Source organism: Magnolia sinica, chromosome 5, assembly GCF_029962835.1.
Source record: "Magnolia sinica isolate HGM2019 chromosome 5, MsV1, whole genome shotgun sequence".
Taxonomy (NCBI): Eukaryota; Viridiplantae; Streptophyta; class Magnoliopsida; order Magnoliales; family Magnoliaceae; genus Magnolia; species Magnolia sinica.
Window position 1 is genome coordinate 21727998 of NC_080577.1, and position 21509 is coordinate 21749506.

The following is a 21509-nucleotide window of genomic DNA, read 5'->3' on the forward strand; positions in this document are numbered from 1 at the left end:
CTTGCTGACGTCAGTACACCCAGATACTTCTACACCAGCCAAGACGAAAGCTCCCTTTTAGAGAATGAACTCGGTGCAATTACGGGGCTTTACAAACAGTGGTGCGTCTCTCACGACGGGACCCACATTGATATATTTATTTTTTATGCACGCCGTCCATAGGTTTTTTCAGATTATTATAAGACACTAGCCCAAAAAATGATATAGATTGATATCTAAGCTGGGCCATATTTTAAGAAAGAGTGTTGGTTGAACCTCCACCATTAAAAACTTCTTTGAGCCTACATTAATGTTTTTATGTTTTTGTAATGTTTATTTGTCATCCAACCTAAGGTCTCGTAAACCTTTATATAAAAAAGAATAAATATTAGGTTGGTCCAAAACTTCTGTAATCCATGAGAAGGTTTTAATGGCCTATCACCACTGTTTCTCATGTGAAGGTCCACCAAAGATTTAAATTTGCTTCATTTTTTATATTATACTCTAAATTGATTTTTAAAAATAGATTATTATTATTATTTTCAATTCATCCCAGCAGGAAGGGGACCATGAATTGTTTGAATGTATATAAACATCATGCTGGACCAAGGAGATTTATTTGTCATCCAAGTTGAAACCTTCCTAAGAGCTATGGCCCACAGTGGTATTTATTTGTCATCCAAGTTGTTCATAAGATCACACAGAGATAGATGAAGTTAAAATACAAAAATGACATGGATCCAAAACTTTTGTGGCCCCTAATGATTTTTCAACGGTTGGCATGTTCAATTCACATTGTTTCCTGTGGTGTGGTCCATTTGAGCATTGGATATGCTTCATCTTTGGGATCAAGCCTTAAAATTATCTTGTAAAATGGATGGATGGGGTGGATAAAATACATAAATTACAATGGGCCCTACATAGTTGACTCAGTACGATAAGCATACTGATTTATATGGTGCGCATGTGTCACTTTTTTGTATCTTTGGATTGATGGGTTGATGCTCTGTGGGGCCATCATAATGATAAATATTTTATCAATGTCGTCCATTTATTTTGATAGATAATTTTAAGGCATGAGTCCAAAATGAGACAGATTTGCATCTCAGGTGGCCCACACTAAGGGAAACAGTGGTGATTAAATGCCCACCATTAAAAACAGTGGTATGGCCCACCACCAGATTTTTGGATCTGCCTAACTTTTAGAACATTATCTTATTGTGGCCTTTCAAAACAGATGGTAGGAGTGGATTTGTGACATACATCTCTATCATGCAAAAAACCACACTAATTGGATAATCCAATCCATCCTTGATTTGGCATCTTTGAATTCATTCACTTTTACATGTCTTAATTTCTGTATGCCAGCTTCATTTGTAATATATAAACTCATTTTAGTTGTTATTAAAGTGATTTTTTATGGCATCGCATGCTTTTTTTGTCCCATTAAATGAAAATTTATTATGTAATGTATTTTTTTTGCAATTTTTTTATTCCTGAATCTGTAAATATGTGTATTCATGTATGTTCTGAAGTTTCATAGAAAAATTTCATCATTTTCTCCATATTTCCCCATTTTTTCCTGCATTTCCGGTTATCGGCGATATTAAGCGACAACATGACCCACCTTTTTGCACCGGGACAAGTCAAAGGAGAGGAACCAGAACCACTTGTTGGTGGAGTGGTGGACACAGCAAGCACCATATCAAATGAGCCCGAAGTTGAGGAAGGAAGAGAGAACTTTCAGTCGTTATTCCTCAGCCAAGAAATCATTAATAACCGAATTCAATGAAGGAGTAGGGCTACGGTTCAAGAGAGCAGCCCGACAATGCTCAAATTTCGAACGTAGCTTCATAAGGAATTGACGAACTTACGCACTCTCGCGCATAGTTTGGAATATTTTAAAGTCATGAGGAAATGTTGGATCCATCATAGCCATCTCTGTCCAAATTGTGACAATTTTGGAGTAAAATGATTGAACACTATCCCTAGCCCGCGTAAGGTTAACGAGATCCTATTCCAGGCAGTATAACCGAGCTGCATTACTCTGTTGATAAATCGTCTGGAGATGTTCTCACATCGCCTTAGTAGTGCAATGAGGTGTGAGGCCAACAGCAATGGAGCGATCGACCGAATCGAGAATCCAAGTAATAATTCGTCCATTGTTCATTTCCCAATCAGCTAATTTGTCGGCCTCTGTGGAAGTGGGGATAGTAACAGATCCATCCGGTAGTCCCCACAAACCACAACCCTTGAGGAAATTCTTAAAATGGATGGCCCATAAAGAATAGTTGGTACCATCAAAACTACAACATGAGGCCTCTGTACGTGATTTGTCCATTGATCTATCAAAACTACAACATGAGGCCTCTGTACGTGATTTGTCCATTGATCTAAAGTAATGGAAAGCACAGAAGGTCTTAGATGTACCGTATAGCAAGAGATACCCAAGGGATTGCAGTTTCTGGATTTGGCGGAATAGCAACAGCAACAGGGGCTCTGGATCGGGAAAAGATAGATCGGAACAGAGGGGCGTTGGATGTGGAACAGAGAGTGCTGAATCTGGATCTGGAACAGAGGGGCGCTGGATCTGGATCTGGATCTGGATCGAAACAAAGGAGCGCTAGATCCGGATCTGGATCTGGACAAGCAGAAGAGCAGAAGGGCAGGAGCACTAGATCGGACGAGCAGAGGAGCCGAACGAGCGCAGGTGCGCCGGATCGGACGAGCAGAGGGGCCGGACGAGCTCAGGTCCGGCGGATCTGGACGAGCAAAGGGTCAGGAGCGCTGGATCTGGACGAGCAAGGGCCGGAAAACGCAGGGGAGCAGAGGGGCAGAGGGGTCAGACGAGCAGAGGCGGTCGAATCTGACAGGTGGTGTCGGTTTTTGATCAGTGAAGCTCTGATACCATGTAAACCAAGAGGAGCTGAAAGCTTTTCTGTATTTGAGACAACCCAATCCTATGGAAATAAACTATACAAGGTATACTAGTTATACAAGGTATGTGAGCTGTCTAACATTCTCAACACTGAAAATATCAGCTAACATGCTTATGGATCCCATTACAAATATATGAGTTTGTGACTCAATGGGAGGAGGGACCTCCACTAAGCTACTTAGTCATATAAAACCCATTCAAGAGTCACACGTACTTCATTCTAGTTTACAAGCACATGACTCATAATGGGAATACCTGGAACTCCTAAGCTATTTCTGTATGCATAGGAGGATCTTCCTATTTCCTATTCACCAACTTCATGAAGTTAACATTTCAACCATGAGCTAGCAAGGGATATTGGACAGTGACAAAGTTGATCTCAGCCTAAATGCAAGTGAAGTTGCTCAATAGAAATATAGAATCTTGATGAATCTCTAGCAATGTCTCATATTACATAGCACATATAATTAAACAAAACATCTACACCACATTAACAGATCTGTGATGCTTAATATGAATTAATGATTAATCGCAATTCCCAATTCTACTGACTGCATGCAAAAACCACTTTAAACAAATGCATCAGACTTTGCTTGAAGGTACTTACTTTGGAAGCAGCTGATGCTTGCCACCGCTGAATTTCACGCAGACGACTCATCTCCAAGTCCAGAACTTGGTAGGTCTCCAAGTACAAGTCTGCTTGGCTTTGTTTCATAGACTCAGGCAGCTGCATAGCACTTAAGTGTCACAAATATTTGTTGCACTATGAAGAGAGAGGAATCTATCAACTGTTGGCGACCTTTTTATGGCACTAAAGAAATTTAAAAACTACCAATTTACAGCTGTTTTGCAGCATCAAACTTTTTGGAATGATTTGTTAATGCCGCATATATTTGTTGCATTATGAAGAGAGAGGAATCCATCAACTGTTGGTGACCTTTTTATGGCACTAAAGAAATTGAAAAACTACCAATTTACAGCCATTTTGCAGCATCAAACTTTTTCGAATGATTTGTCAATGCCCATTGAGAATTTTCCTTTGATTTCACCCAGCATTTTCTGGCTGTGTTTGGACTTGAATTCTCACCAGACTAGCACAACGAAATTGTATGCAAACAATTTTTACAGCAGAAATTGAAAAAGAAAAAAGAAATGAAAAATATCAAAGCAACACTGGTATCAGCTGGAAATTCCAATAAGCATCAGCATAGGTTTAAATTTTCTTTTTCTTTTTTTAATGACATTAGGGTCTCCCCGCCACATTTTAGGCAAGACTATTCCCTACGGATGCACACAATCACCCGCAGACCACATGCATCAGGTAATCCCGGGGAGGGAAATCGAACTCTCGTCATTGGGGAGAATAGGTTTAAATGACTTCCAGTTCAATCGAAACATTCTCTTTCATGTGGAGAATCAAGTGACACGCAAGCTTAATAAATGCAAAGTCTCATGTTGATTCTTTTTTTTTTTCTGAAAGATCACATTGACTCATTCATGAACCGCAGTTCATGCAAAGAGATGGGATTGAACTTTCTTAATCAATTGCATCGTTGCAATTCTGTTGCAGCAAAGAGAAGGATTGAACTTTTCTTTTTTAAAGAGCAAAGGAATTGAAGTCAAATTGAGGGGCGGAAAGTACACATACCAATTGTAGATTCACCACTACTGCTTAATTGCTACAAATAGATAAGAAATTATCCAATGCCACAGAATTAATTTCCAGCCGACTTCTACTTCATTCAACTAGAAACAAAAGGAAGAAAACCCTCTAAGGTGAAGGATTCGACTCTGGGTCCTGTGAGGTATGGTCACGGGAAATATTGCAGATATCATGGAAAATGTCAAACATATCACGAGAAAAATTAGGAAATCGTAGATATCACGATTTATCGGCCAATATCAACATTATTATCGTGGATATCTTTGAAAACGCGTATTTCTCATAAGATATCGTATTGAACATGTGGGAATGCCAAGATATCAGCTGACGTCATCAATACTTCGAACGCTGCATGGGAGCTTACATTTTTTAATTAGAATCCCAACAAGCATAGACCAGAACACTTCACTGAGTATCCCATTCCTCTCCAAGTTCCAACACCACACATCCCTTTCACCCTCCTCAAGACACATTTGTGAAGATATCCATGAGGCTGGTGTATTCCTCAATTTCTTCATTGCTCAAATCTCTCCACAGGACCACAAATTCCATTCCAGGTAAAAGACTAAGATCGAGAGACCATTATCATGAATTTTTTATTCAAAGTAAAAAAGGAATTCTATCCATTTAGGCAATGTATAAGAGTTCCCGCTGCTAACAGATTGCTAAGAAATTGACCTCCCTAGACACAAGATGAAAGGAAAAAAGGCATATTGCATTAATGTGTTTGGATTGGGGGTAAACAAAAGAAGGGAAAAGAAAATTAAGTCAGTGACGTACGCAGAGGGAAAATTTGACATCACAACTACGGAAAGGAAACCCTTTATACCTGTTTGTTTTGCTACAAAATTTGTCCTAGAAAATGTTCTCTTTTTTCGTTTTCCAATGTTTGGGTTGCAATTTTCAAAGCGAAACGTCTTTTCCCTCCAATTTTACTATTTAAAACATCACATCAAAGGGAAACCTCTTTTCCTACAAATTGGCTTTTTTAATGGTGTGCATTCAATCACCACTATTTCCTATGGTGTGGTCCACCTGAGATTTGGATCTTCCTCATTTTTGGGGTCATACCCTAAAATGATCTCAAAAAATGGATGGACAGCGCGGATAAAACACATACATCATAATGGGCTTACATAGCACCAACCATTAGCCATGTCCCTATGCAATCTGCCTTCAAGAAAAACTTAAGGATTTTTTTTCTTTTTTTAGGATTTTCTTGATGATTACACCTCATTAATGACAATTACATCCAACTGAAAGCAATTGCATCCTGCCCCCTCCTGGACGATAATCCATCCAAGCAGGGCACTGTGGGGCCCACAGTGATGTATGAGTTTTATCCACACCGTCCATGCATTTTGCCAAATCATTTTAGGATACATGCCCAAAAATGAGTCAGTTAAAAAGGCTCAAGTGGACCATACATTGGGGATTAAACATCTACTATTGAAAACTTTTTAGGGGCCACAAAAGTTTTGGATCAAGCTGAAATTTTTTTTTCCCCTTCATCCAGGACTCTGATCTTATGAACAAGTTGGATGGAAAATAAGCATCTCAGTGGCTCCTAGGAAGGTTTCAACGGTGGGTGTCATTATAGCCATTGCTTCCTATGGTGCAGTCTACCTCATTTTGGGGCTCATACCCTAAAATGGCCTGTAAAAATGGATGGACGACGTGGATAAAACCAATATATCACGGTGGGCCCCACACAATCCCAAACTAGATGGATTATCGTCCAGGCAAGGCAAGATGCGATCTGCTTTCCATCTAACTTCAATTTTTTTTCTTACATAGCCTCATTATTAGTGGGCATTTTTGTCATTTTAGAAAAAATTAAAACAAAACTTAAGAAAAACTAACGGAAGGTACTTCTTTAACAATAACTTGATTAATGAGGTATCTTAATGAAAAAGTAATTTAAAAAGGTACCGGGATGTAAATACCATATTAATGAGGTACTAATTTGTAAAACTCCCATAGTTTATTCTTATGTGGAATGTCAACCTCTTTGATGCATGGAAATTATGAATTACCTTGATAATCGTTACGGGTCTAGAGTGTGGAACTCGGGCAGCAAGTTTCGGGGCGTTACAGGCTGGTATCAAAGCCAGGTTTCGATCCTGCGGCATGTGGGTTATGGGCCCACCGCGCTTCTGTTGCGCGAGTTCCACACTCTAGACCCAAGTTGCCGAGTGTCAACATGGGGCACTGCAGCAACAACAGAAGCCTCAGAAACTCGCGAGTATCACATCAAAACCTTTTGTGTTCATAACTACTAGATCGGCCAATAACTCGATACCACCAATGATGAGGGGGCATGTAGCGTCCCGCTTTTGTGTAGCTAACTATACGCACACCTAGACATTAATATTCACATCATAAGAAATACAGTGAAAAATTAAACATAAGGAATCGGTATAAATGGTGGAGGTAATTAAATTTCGAGGACGAAATTTTGTTTAAGGGGGGTAGATTGTAACAACCCGAACTTTTCAATATTCAAGTATTCAAAGTTCTTGAGTGTTAGTGCTACCATGAAATTTAATTTAGTATATACATGTGCATGTCACGAATTTAGCTTATCCTAACCTTACATATATTCTCTACCTGAATCAAACCATTGGGAATAATATTCATAGATCAAGTCATCCAACTATTGATTTTTAAGACAAAATCATTATATGTCCAAGTATTCCCACGTATCCGTCATAACCAACCATTCAATCAACTACTCACCGCTACATAAAGATATCTGATCGTCCACTTTGAGTTTGAACCATCCGATCATAGAAAACTAATTACTTTATCTCTGCGTCTGCTCGTACATATATCAAATAAAGATTCTGATCCATTCATCTTGTTCACCACCCATGAATATGTTTAACCCACCATCTGAACTACAATCTGAGGAACTTACATATGTGAACAAGTCACTTGAATCTAATGATATACAGGTTCTACCACTTGATCACTCCAAAAACCCACTTCTATTAACCTGTTTATGAAACTGACCGTACATCTACCTACATACATGATCAGAGTACTAACCATCGAGTTTTCCTATTTTTAACATGTCATCTGACCATCCATCATATTTGGATGCGCCAAACGGGCTACCCAAATATCGGAATAAACTACTTAGTTTGAATATCGTAAGGTTTATGCCACAACTACCAGCTAACTTCCCTATTAGATGTATAAAAGTATTGATTTAGACCTCTGGACAGTATAGCCCATTAAAAAAGGCATATTGGTCATCTGAAAGCGATAAAGGCCCAAACTAGGGCGATGGAAAGAGAATGAAAAATAAAGAATATATTCAGTGCATTCAAATGGTGTAGTATGTCGTCACGGACGATGGAAGTTGGAGAAATAAAATATAGCAAAATTGAAAATACTTAATGCCATTAACCTAGACCCTCGAATTCTAGATCACATGGTTCTCATGACCCCTTTGATGTGAAATTTTATACCATGCCTATTTATCATAAATTAACCATACACGTCGAATTTCAACTCTTAAATCATTGTAAAGTGGCCCAATCGACAAATCAACCCCTTAACCGTTGATTTTGGTGTCCATCGAGTGAAGAAAGCTCGTGGGTAATCGTAATAAGATATTTGCCTTCGTATGAACGACTTTTGCATCATATGGACCAAGTGTAAAATATGAGAATCCCACCTTAGTAGGCTTTTCCTTACAAAGTAATCCATTTTAGGCTTACCAACTCTTTTAAAATCTGGAGCTTCTGATTGACCCACTTTACACCGTCAATCGCAACTCAAAATTGGACCACACTTTGGCCTCATATGATTATGATATCCTATAAAATTTAGACCCCGATCTATGATCCTACACCGTGGAATGATGATCGTCTTGACTTCAATTCCTTCGTTTCAGTGCAAAAGGTAAAATTTCAAATTTAAGATTTTTCCACTATCGATCAACCACCAAATTTTGCCTAATCATTTGCCTATCCTAACTACACATTTTCTTCAAAATTGGGCCCTGATCATTAGGCATGGACCGTTAATTGAGATCAAGACCGTTTTGGCACCTGCTAGGAAAATTTCCAAGATAGGCCAATCAAAATTTTGGATCACCAAGAAAATCATATACATTGTCTCTATTTGATGACCCCGACACAATGGACGAATTAGATTTAAATAAAAATCACCGGAAAAGGTCAAATTGGAGAAATTCAATCCAAGTGGGATGTGAAACACACCCCCTCTCACACGCCCACTCCTTTATAAAAGGGGCGTGCGTCCCTTCTCCACTCACACACCTATACTCCTAACATCCGAGGAGAAAGAGAAAGAGAAGGCTAGACGCCCACCATTCTCTTCCTTCTCCACACATGTGGTGTCTCCCTCTTGCTCAAGCGATGTCGTGATTCATGTAGAAACTTTCCTACATCAAGATATACCTAGGATTTATATCTAAGGCTAAAGTGAGAGATTTCTTTAAGCTTACACTAATTTAAATTTATTTATACATAATTTGTCTTATTTTTACAAATTTTCCTTTTACTGTGATTTTTATGCAATTAATTAATGGACCATTATGAATTATTTATCCATGCAAGAATTATGGTTAAGGTATGATTTTAATTATGCGTGATTTTTATGAATTCATGTGGGGTGATGGATACAAGCCTTGCCCTTCGCCAATTTTGAGAGCAATGCATGTTTTCACTCTATATTAAGTTGGCTTTTTGCTCATCTCCCCTTATTTTGTTAAGTTAGCATATTTGCTACTCTTCTCTTTTATTGAGTTAGCTTATTGTTATTCTTCTCTTTTATTGAGTTAGCTTATTGGTACTCTTCTCTTTTATTAGGTTAGTCTTGTGCTACCTCCCTTTATGGCTTTGGCACGTGTCTTGAAATTTCAAAACTCTTATGGTTCAATTTATTTTCTCATTGATGCAAGTGATGTGTTAGAGGTCTCACATCTAATGATTCATATATTTTATCGTGGACGTAATGCACTCTAGATGGTGACCCTCTTGGTCGACACGTAATTCCATGGGTCTGAGTAGTGGTGCATAATCGATGTAAGTAAACCGTCATGCGTGTTACATCACTTCCGAGATTGGATGTCACAAATAGTCGCTCCATGAACAAATCGTGTCACGTAAATCTTCTGATCGTGTGTTATGTTGCCTCGAGGTGTTCACATAAATCCACGATAGCGTTGGACACGCCGATGAATCTCCGTAGTACGAGATGCAGGGCGAGCCGGGTTTTGTATGAATTATATTCCACATTGTGATGATCATTACGTATGATAAACCGCACACACTATGCTAGGCATGCATTTATGTAGATTGGTTACGCATACTGATACCACTCGTAGTAGGGGAGTACGAGATGTATCAGAACTCCCACATTATTCTTATGAATCTCTTGAATTATTGTTAATTTTAAAGTATAACAATCACTATAAGTAAGGCATTGACCCTCTCCAACCATACAGGCATTGCAGGTGAAATGCAGATTAAAGATACAGATGATGATCACTCTATGGAAGAATAAAGAAGAAAGATAGCATTACATTTAACTTTATTTATTTTCCTCTGCTTACTTTAAGATAATGTACTAAGCTCCCATTTGAGAGAGCATTAGACAGTTAGTTAATTTTATACCTTGAAGAAATAAGAAGTGCAGTTGATTTTATTCTCGTGAATGGTTGCCTTTGAAAATGTAAGTGAATGCGATTTAAATAAATAAATAAAATAAGGTGCAATTTTGAAGCATCCAATTATTACATTATTAACACCCAGAATTCTCGAGCACGAGTATGTACTCGAGCTGCGAAAACTCGGGGCGTTACAATGAGCCTCTCTACTTCCTAAAAACAACTTGACTGATTAAGCTCATTACAAGTACTTGTTGCCATTCAACTTCATAGCTGCAATCAACGATGTATGTGAATCAAAAAACCACATGATAGCTCCTGAAAAGAATTTGCCTTCCATATTAGCACCCAGACTCTAGGCCAATCACGCACAACACCTTGCTAAAACCAAAAATCAGTCCACAAGAACACTGTAGGAGATCAAAGCAAACTACACAAGAACTGCACATACACCACAATTACGATGTATGTCCTTCCACTTCAAAAATAGTCCCACAACATCAAATATGAGAACCCTAACCCAACATACATTCCACACGATAGAAAAAGGAACACATTATTCTTATGTATCTCTTGAATTAGTGTTAATTTTAAAGGATAACAATCACTATGAGTAAGGCATTGACCCTCTCCAACCATACAGGCGTTGCAGGTGAAACGCAGATTAAAGATACAGAGGATGATCACTCTATGGAAGAATAGAGAAGAAAGATAGCATTACATTTAACTTTATTTATTTTCCTCTACTTACTTTAAGATAATGTACTAAGCTCCCATTTGAGAGAGCATTAGACAGTTAGTCAATTTTATACTTTGAAGAAATAAGAAGTGCATTTGATTTTATTCTCGTGAATGGTTGCCTTCGAGAATGTAAGTGAATGTGATTTAAATAAATAAATAAAATAAGGTGCAATTTTGAAGCATCCAATTATTACATTATTAACACCCAGAATTCTCGGGCACGAGTATGTACTCGAGCTGCAAAAACTAGGGGCGTTACAATGAGCCTCTCTACTTCCTAAAAACAACTTGACTGATTAAGCTCATTACAAGTACTTGTTGCCATTCAACTTCATAGCTGCAATCAACGATGTATGTGAATCAAAAAACCACATGATAGCTCCTGAAAAGAATTTGCCTTCCATATTAGCGCCAAGACTCTAGGCCAATCACGCACAACACCTTGCTAAAACCAAAAATCAGTCCACAAGAACACTGTAGGAGATCAAAGCAAACTACACAAGATCTGCACATACACCACAATTACGATGTATGTCCTTCCACTTCAAAAATAGTCCCACAACATCAAATATGAGAACCCTAACCCAACATACATTCCACACGATAGAAAAAGGAACAATCATACCCAATAGTGCACCAAGTGGTACAAGAGGAGATCAAATAGTGCTAAACACACGGATATACAGAAATTGCATGGTGTGTATCCCGAAACTTGAAGAAAACCCAAAAGAAACTCAGTAGATCTAGCACAAACAAGGATCGATCTCCATTAGTCAGCAGCATCCAATTCTTGGTCTTAGAATCATTAGTCTATTTTCCAGTTTCTTTCTTCAAAGTTTTTTTTTTTTCCAAAGAAACAGTAGGCTCTGGACAAGTCCTTAACAAATTGTTTGGAACCATACTAACACAAGGTTTACAAAAGAAGAATAAGGAAAGCACATCAGTTTGGACATGAAGGAAGAGTTTCCTTAAAGACCGAAAAATGATCTGAAATTACCCAAGTAACCTTCGATTAATCCAATGCTTCATACCAGTCCAATGACAATAACTAGTGATCTAACCTAGACAACATCAGAAGATTTTTAATATTAGTTCAAAAGAACTTCCCCCCTAGGAAAAGCAAAGCCACCAATTACATCTTCAAGATAAACTCAACGAAACTCTCTATGCTTAACCCAATTCCAGCTCCACGACTTTTCTCTTCTAAGCATACTTTTTTTTTCTCTTGAATGATAAAGTGTAGTGAAAAAACAACCACACAGGATCAATGCTAGCAAAGCAAGGCCACAAAAGAAAAGAACCAAACAAAAAACCCAAGAACCAAAGCAAAAATAAGAGACGAGGCAAAGAGATTTATGTGGTTCGACAATATGCCTACATCCACGAGGCAGCAACATGAAGTTTTTTTTTTCACTAAAACCATAGAAAACATAAATGCAGGGCTTACTTCTCTTCCACTCCTCCTCTGTACAAGAACTCTCTCACTAAAGAATACCCCAGGAGAATACTCTCTCTAACTGTGCTCCCCTTCATGTAGAAAACGCGTACGATAAGGAGAGAGTGCCTAAAACCTAAAGAAACTAGGCTTCATCATATAAGAGAGATGAGAGAATGTAGGAAACATTTGTACATGTTTCTGTATGGATGAAGGCATCCACTGGCTCAACATTCTCCACCTTAAAGACTAGTTGCTCCAATAGTGTGAATAACACTTTCAATGATGCCTAAACGTGACCAAACACTAAGTAACAACAAGCCTAAGAGAAGTCTTGCACCAAACAAACTTCTCCCTTATAATAGGCTTCATCAGCATATCTGTTACGTTGTCTTCAGTGTGAATTTTCTACAATGAGATTTGTCCACCTTCCACCACATCGCGAACAAATTGATATTGAACATCAATGTGCTTGGTGCCTTGGTCCAAATATGAAATACCAGATTCTTAGCCAAATGTAATGTATTGTAATTGTAATAGTGAATCACCACAACTTTCTACTTGAATTTAATTCTTCTACCAACCTCTTCAACCAAATACCCTCCCTGCATGCTTACACTTTGCTTCCGTAGTAGACAATGGACGACTAACTGCAATCTTGAAATCCAACTAACCCCACTAACCTATGGTAGATCTTATTTTATCACGATATCCTATAATCTGCATCCACAAACCCAACTAACTCTAAATTTTGGCCACTATAATAAATTGTTGCCTTATAAGTACCTTTAAGTAATGAAAGATCCACCTCGTAGCAATCCAATGATCTCTACCCAAGTTCCCATGTATTTATTAATTGTTGCCACTGCTTATGTAAAAGGTTGGTGCACACCATGGCAAATACAAGGCTCCCTAATTTATTTTAGATGATGTTATTTGTCTTCTCTTCTTGACAGCTTGCAACTAATAGGAAATGGAGTGCTCACTAGATTAGAATTATGCATATTGAAGAGACACAAAACTCTTTTAACATAACCCTTCTAACTTATCCCGACTTTCTTATTTTTCCTTTCTCTAGATATAGTTATCCCAAGAATTTGATTAACAGCACCCAAATCCTCCATATCGAATTTCCGAACCAAACAAGCTTTTAATACAACAATAGTATCTCTACTAGCAACTGCAACCAACATTTCATCCACATACAATAACAAGACAATGAAGTCACAGCTACAAACACGGGCACAATGGTATACCTCATATCTTTGAAATCCCAAGCCCATAATGAAGGAATCAAACCACTGGTACCAACACCTTAGTGCATGTTGTTCAGCCAACAAATGAAATTCTTGTTCTCTTGAATAAAACCTTCAGGTTGAGTCATGTAAATTTCTTCATCAAGAGTTGGTGCAAAAGAACAGTTTTTACAACTGTTGAAGGCGTTTGGGTGGTTAGTAGGAAGGAAAAGAGTGTTAACAATTGACAACTTATGCAAACGTGGAATAATCCTCCCAAATGTTTGTCTTTTGTGCTATCGTCAGACGGAGTCAATCGATCACATCTTCCTTCATTGCTCATTTACGACTGAAGTTTGGGCTGGAATCTTCGGAATGGCGTCAGTTAATTGGGTTGTGCCTTGTTCGATTGAAGATCTTTTCGTTGCTGGGCATGCAGCGGATGGAGGAAAACCAGGAAAGAAATGGTGGAGGATGGCATTGTTGGCATTAATGTGGTCAGTTTGGGGAGAAAGGAATGACCGTTGCTTTCGTAATAAATTTAAGGGGTGTATGGCGGTTCTTAGCAAGGTCGTTACTCGTTATGCTGTTTCGGGATTGGGCCCCCTGAGGGAGTTTGTTAGGGGGTGCAGCAGGGGGCTGCTCTGTTGTTGTATTTTAGTTTAGGCTTCTGTAGTTTTTTCTTAGGTTTTTTGTGTGCTTTTTTGTTTTCTTTTTTCCTTTCTCTTGTTTTTGTCCCTAGTTTTTCTATTTTGTTTAATAAAGTATCATCTTTCAAAAAATATATATAAACATTGAATAAACATGCTTGCTAAGCAAGGGATATTCATTTCAAACAACAGCCAAAATTGACCTGAGGAAGAGCTTTGACACAGCTGCGATATGTATAAAGCACAGAAGCCATCTCCTTCCCTTCTTGTATCAGGGTGTTCTGCACAAGTTTCAGTGTAAATCATCAAAGTTTTACCAAAGACACTTCCACAAGAATTTATGCAAGATGCTAGAAATGCTCTTTTTTGTAATGTGCAGAAAGGCAGAAAAGTGACAGTTCACGGACTTCTCTGATCATAATGCAGAAACTGAGAGCAAATCTTTTTGTCTAGTAAAATATGCACTCAAGTTTGACAAGCATGAGCAGTTTTTAGCATACAAGTGACCTAAACAGAAGCTACGATTGACCAAATACAAGAACACAACTGCTCCAGAGATAAATGAAAAAAAAATAGCAGATAAGCATCATCATACCAGCTGATTGATAGCTTTTGTGTCTTCCGCTAGAGACAGGCGGTATGCAGCAACATCACTATACTCTGCAAAATGAAATCTGTCCTCGTGAACAAAATTAAATTGCACAAAAGAAGTTCAATTTTTTTCTTTTTGGCTTTGCCAAGATCCTATCTTATTTGATTTAAGTTAAATACAGCATTTTAAGGAAATTAACAGGAAAAAAGGAGCACAATTTCCCTTGATGGCAATTTTGAGGTGGTTTAACAGGAAAGACATAGCGAGCACACTCCCCAAGGCAACCTTAACACTTCCCAAGTGGCACAACATTGCTGGCACCATTTGAAAGGAGCAAATATTCTAAAGTGTGACATGGGGTCACACCCCATATTGGACCTTACAAAGGGCATTACATTTTTTGTTCCTTTTGTATTAGTTAGCAAAAGAGAAATACAAGTCTATGGTAGGATAAGGCTTAGAAATGAATCAAAAATTGAATATACATCTCACAACTAGTTCTACAGAACTTCATATGCAATGTTTCATTCATAAGAATCATAGCAAGGATTGACTACTTAAAAGAGTAGCACCAATGGATGTTAAAGGAAGTTTTGTGGCTAAGAAAAGGTAAGCACATACCAATTGGGCTGTTAGTGGCATGTCTTTCAGTTGATAGCAAAACAGCTAGGCCTTGCACATCCGGCTGATCATCCTGAAAGGTTAATTGTTTCAAGACAAGTCATTCCCAAGATAAACATAATTGTATTCCAAACTCTTTCATGGCCAAGAATAGTGCTCAACAAGAAAGATAAAAGGAAGCATCATGGGTAAGGAATCAAATGAAAAAACCGCTGGAAATGGAATCACGCTTCTATTGTAGTAGATTTGAATAATATCAAGAGTTTTGTGTGTGTTGACGCATTTAAACATTTGTAGCGTAGCATGGAGCATGCTAGGGGAACGGCGTAATCACAAAAAGATGAATGTAGGATAGCAATCATATAACACCAAGCAAACACAAAGGAGAACACAGCGATTTAACGTGGAAAACCCTTTTGGGAAAAAACCACGGCACAAAGCGACAGAAATTCACCATGAAAGCAAAAATTACAAAGAGAGAAGGCTTACCCGATTCAAACAACCTCGAATCTCACCCTTGCTCTACCCCTTTGAAACCCTAAAACTATTTAGAAACCCTTGGAATACATCCCAATCCCATTTACACCCATATTTATATCCTATGGGAGAATCCCAAACAAAATCGGAAACAAATTTTGCGGATCTGGCAAATCCACAAAATTCTGCGCAAAACGTTCGATGTCGCCGAACGCCCTTCGATGTCATCAAAACTTATCCTTCGAGGGCATCGAAGCCGGGTCAATGGCATCGAACTAACACCCAAACTGTCCATAGACAAAACCCAATTTTCTATAAAATCTTGATTGCATCGATCCATGTTCGATGTCATCGAAGGTTCAATCGAACATCCATCGATGGCATCGAAAAAGTGCCCAAATAGGTCAGCGACCAACTGGAGAAAATCCAAAAAATCTCGATGGGATCGAGCACCGTTCGATGCCATTGAAGGTGACATCGAACATACTGTCGATGGCACCGACAGACCCTATATCTGACTTGATTTAAGACGTCAAATACAACAGAGCATATGTTATATTGCGTAGCATAGAGTCTACGACGTGTAGCGTAAACAAATGGCGCCAATCCACTATAGTATATGCTATCTACCCATATCCATTATAGCATACACTATTACACTATGAAGCATATGATACAAGTTGCGTACAGCCATACATTTCAGAGGATCTTGCTTTATAAAGCTTTAAAAAGTTGAGCTTTTGGGTTATTGAATTTTATGATAGAATTTTATGATAGTTAAGCACCAGTTGTGTGTGTGTGTGTGTGTGTGTGTGTGTGTGTGTATCTGTGTATCTGTGTGTGTGTATCTATACACACACACACAGATACATACATACATACATATGTGTGTAGTACACACACACACACACATATGTATGTATGTATGTGTGTGTGTATGAAAACTGGTGATGATTAATTCTCCTAACATGTAAGCACTGATGTCCAGCCATCAATACCATCCAAACTGTTAGTCCTATCGTGGATAGAGTACATCTCTAGAAACACACCTACTAACCATTAGTACAACCATGCCAAGTGTAGCTCTTCAACCATTATTAAATGATCTAAAACTAACACAAAGTTTATCCTTTATAAAACAAAAAAGGCTCGTGAAAGAAGGCTTTTGAAAGCCTTAACACTTCAGAAACATATATCGCCAGCCGCAAAATTTCGCCCATTCGATACTCTATATCCATAAGACCATTTGTGACAAAAATCAAATGGGATGATTAGGCCCTCAGAGAAGATGGGTAGCCTCATTTGACGGTTCTGAAGCTGTAAGTTTTTTATTATTATTATTATCAAATCTCTTCTAAAGCTCAAGAGAAGTATGTTCCTGCCCATAATCCCCCTTCTAAGTAGGTTCTCTTTTGGCAAGTCATTGTTTTTCTTTTTGGGGGGCAGGTTCTTATGCAACATTGTAGAATAAGCTTCTTCTACAACACTTTATTGTGTGGGGCCTGTTGTGGTGCATGTATGGCATGCCATGTGTGCCATGCCATACATCATGTGCACCACCAACACATAGTGGAGGTTTTTGGGTGTCCGTCCATTGTTTTCTATGGTGTGGCCCACTAGATGATTAGCTATCCAGATTTTTGGACACCCGATCACCATGATTGGGCTCACTTGATTCATTGGTTGGATGGCATAAACACATGGTTGACCCCACACAGGCAATTTGCTTATAAACTTGTTGGTGTTTTTTTTTTTCCTTGAAAAGTGGGATGCCTTTTGATAACTTGTCTTGGGCATTCTTTTATTTGAAAAATCAAGCATTTTTTCCTAGATTTTTTTTTACATTTTTGTTATTTTGTCTTTACTTCTATTTCCTATATTTTTTTCCTATTATTTTAATTAAAATATAGAAGCTGAATGTAACTTCTGCTCTACACTCTAAAGGGGTGGCCGACATGCTACATGTTCTCTACTATTTCGTCGTCATTGTCATCATCAAAGCTTTATCCCAACTAATTGGGGTCAATTAACCCAACAAGGTTTGGGTGAGCGGACAGCACTGTGGGTTTGCTCCCTAAAGGCGTGGGCTTGACTCCCCTCCACAACATTACCCGATGCACATGGTTGCAGGTGATTGCATTTATCCGCAGGCAATATTCTCGCCTCAAATGGGGCGGGGAAACCCTGTGTTGTCCAAAAAAAAATTGCGGTCAATTAAATAAATCCTATTACGTCATTCCACTCTATCACGAACACCATATCCTCAATTAAACCATAGGTCCTCGAGTCTTTTCTTATTACCTCAACCCATATCCTGTGGGCATACCCCTTGCCCTTTTAGAGACTCCAACTTGAACCAACTCCCTCCTTCTAAACGGCGGAGTTCTTGGACCCCATTGCACATGGCCAAATCATCTAAATCTACTTCCCCTCAACTTATTACCTAGTGGTGGTTGCTACTCTCAAGTTGCCCCCCAAATGCATTCATTCCTAATTCTATCCTTCCTTGTCTTGCCACTCATCCATCTTAACATCCTCATTTCCACCACACTCTAACTATGAACACGTTGTTCCTTAACTACCCAACATTGTCCCATAAAGCATGGCTGGTCTTATAGCTATCCTCTTAAAGTTTCCCTTCAGTTTCATTAGTATGTTACATCAAACTCCAAAGGCACATCTCCACTTCATCCACACAGCTCTAATTCCATGAGCCATGTCCTTCTCAATCTCTCTACTGACTCCTTGGCTATTGACCCAAGATATCAAAAATGAACAATTTCGTGAACCTCTTGGTCAACAATCTTAACCAATTCCTCTTTTTCACTCCTATTGATACTAAAATTGCATTCCATTGACGCTATTCACTATTTAAAACATTAATATACATATATGTATATATGAATGTGTATATATACATAGAAATAATGAATAAGATAATAAAGTGGAAGAAAGTGTCTCTCAACTTCATAACCATGATATGGTTGGCAATGTTAGAATGCATTTGGATGCAAGTAAATCGAATTGTGAACATTAAATAGTAATAATCAAGAGAAAATTACAAACATAAATGCTGTTCCATAATGATAATGTAGCCCTCAAACTGCAGTAGTAATGCTTTCAAGTCCAACTTGAACTACAGTTGTTGTTTGTACTTTGTGGTGGCTGTTATTTGGCTGTTTCCACGTTATTAGACCGATTATTGCGATTTGTTTTTATAGTGCATTCAAATGCAACCCTATTATAATTATGCAAAAGAAAAATTTTGTATTTTATTTCAGCAAAGCCTACGAAATCCCCTGCTGAAAGCATCCCAGAAATTAAATTTAAAAAGTAAAAATAAAAATGAAAATTTTAACATACCAAAATATTTGAAGCAACCAATGCACCAATTGGCCCCCTAGTCTTAAGGGAGCAAATTAGTAAGGTGCAACTATTCAGGAATTTTCAACTCTCAAAAGTTCAATAGATGAGAGGACAGAGTCAATTGACAATTAAAACAAGCAGGCCCGACAACCTAACACACATTTCATCTTAGCTAAAGTATAACCAATATTCTGTTAAAAACCCAGCAGAAAATCAAGATCTTGCACCCAACTTCCACATGCCCTTAGCCAATACTATTCAATTTCAGGCCCTGCATCCTAGTACCCAAATGAAGAGCATTCAATTCATAGCATTCTTTGTGGATTCCATAAACAACTAAAACAAAATGACCATTTCCAGATAATAAATAATCCGAAATGGAAATTGGAAATCGAAAAATACGTTGTGTTGAACAGCACGCTGCTTGTTTAAGAACAACCATTTCCAGAACAGACTGTTGGGTTGAGGACATACTGCTTGTTTCCAATCATTTCCTTGCTGGTTTAGCAACAGCATGGATGTCATTTAAGCATGACACGTCAGCAGTTATGCCACTCAGACCATAACTTCACAGTCTAACAATTTCCGCACCTAGTGACAAATCTCATTCTCAGCAATTTCTCAGCTTGAAATTTCTCAGGAGATTTCAATTTTTTGAGGTTTCTGTCAGGATATCATCAGGAAAATCTCGCCGAAAATAAATTATTTAAACATATTTATTTCACATTAATAAATAAATTTTAAAGCTTTAAATTTATATTTATATAACAAACTACTTAAGCTTTTTAGTATTTTTCGAGTTAATATTGAGAATTTGTCGCGATATTTTGAAAATGCTGATATCTTGAGAATCTCATGGTATTAGATAATATCATTTAGTATTTCTGCAATATTATCGTGATATTTTCAAAATCTGCTATATCTGTCACAGTGGTTGCGCACGAGACCTCCTAAATGTTGTGTGTGCTTGTGCGGGTCCGCATTTCTATGCATGAATTCTAATCGGAATTGATTGAATCTTTAAGTACCTCGAGTGAAAATGTCGATAGAGCTGCAATGGCTTCTTCGACAGGAACTGCCATGAAATCTCTCCTGAAAACACCTCGTTCGAACTCGATCTGCTAAGAAAAAAAACTGAACAAGTAATGCTAGTGCATGCCCTGTAGAATTCCGCTAAGAGAATCGATCTTGGAGGATTAGAATACACTTTTGGAAATTTCAGCCGCGATTTTCAGAGAAATGCCGGAAACTGGGGCGAATGAGTAGAAATCTGAGAATGAAGAAATGGAATGAAAATGAGAGAAAGCATTTCCTACCCTAATTTTCCCCTGGTTAGGACAGCAGAGAGGAGATCTCGCCCACTGGAAACTTCTTCAGGAAGCGAGTCTTAGATGGTACTAAATGAGTTCCGAAACTAACCGCGTGATTCGTATGAAATTACATAGATGCCATTGTACATGAGGGAAATTTTCTCTGCTCCGGACAGCGAAGAGAAGATCTCGCAGGCGGGCAGCTTCTCCTGAAAGTTTACCTTCAACGCTACTTATTCGAACAGGCTGATGGTTCCGTTTGAAAAATAACCGCGTAATTATAAAAATTTACTAAAATGCCATTTAGTATAGTCTATGGATCGTGCAATCCTCCACCCCGTGATCTATAAGCATCGGGTTTTTGTCTGAAGACGTGGAAACGATGATCCATTTATCCAAACCGTTCATTTAATGAAGCCCACGATTTATGGTATATCTCATCCTGAGCTGAGACACGCACCTCCCTATCAAGGTAGAAGTTGGAGCCATGTCAGGTGGACCACACTTTGTAGATGACCTGGGCGATAGAGCTGGCCGGGCCACTCCATGGTGGAAACGGATTGGCCACTCCCCCTGCCACCAGCCCCGTGGCTGGTGGTCGGTGCTCCGTGGGCCTTATCATGATGTATGTGTTTCATCCATTCGGTTCAGCTATTTTTAAAGATATGTCTAGGTCGTGATCCCAAAAATGAGAGGGATACAAATGTCAGGCGGACCACACCATAGGAAAACAATAGTGATTTGATATCCACCATTGAAATCCTCCTAATGCCCACTGTACTGTTTATTTGACATCCAATCTGTTGATTATGTCATATGGGCCTAGATGAAGGAAAAAAAACAAATATCATGTTGATC

At 38.4% G+C, this 21509-nt stretch overlaps 1 protein-coding gene across 1 annotated transcript in view; it reads right to left on the reverse strand.

Moving 5' to 3' along the window:
- The window catches only part of LOC131245721 (protein PIR), a 154153-nt gene extending 133287 nt beyond the window's left edge, over window positions 1–20866 (reverse strand). The window contains exons 1-6 of the mRNA XM_058245368.1: window positions 20658–20866; window positions 20370–20459; window positions 15499–15571; window positions 14881–14945; window positions 14489–14566; window positions 3525–3644 (exon numbers count right to left, since the gene is read on the reverse strand). Of these exons, the coding sequence (XP_058101351.1) occupies window positions 3525–3644; window positions 14489–14566; window positions 14881–14945; window positions 15499–15571; window positions 20370–20423 (390 nt within the window). The 5' untranslated portion in view covers window positions 20424–20459; window positions 20658–20866. The remainder of the gene's footprint in view (window positions 1–3524; window positions 3645–14488; window positions 14567–14880; window positions 14946–15498; window positions 15572–20369; window positions 20460–20657) is intronic.
- Window positions 20867–21509: the final 643 nt, after the last annotated feature.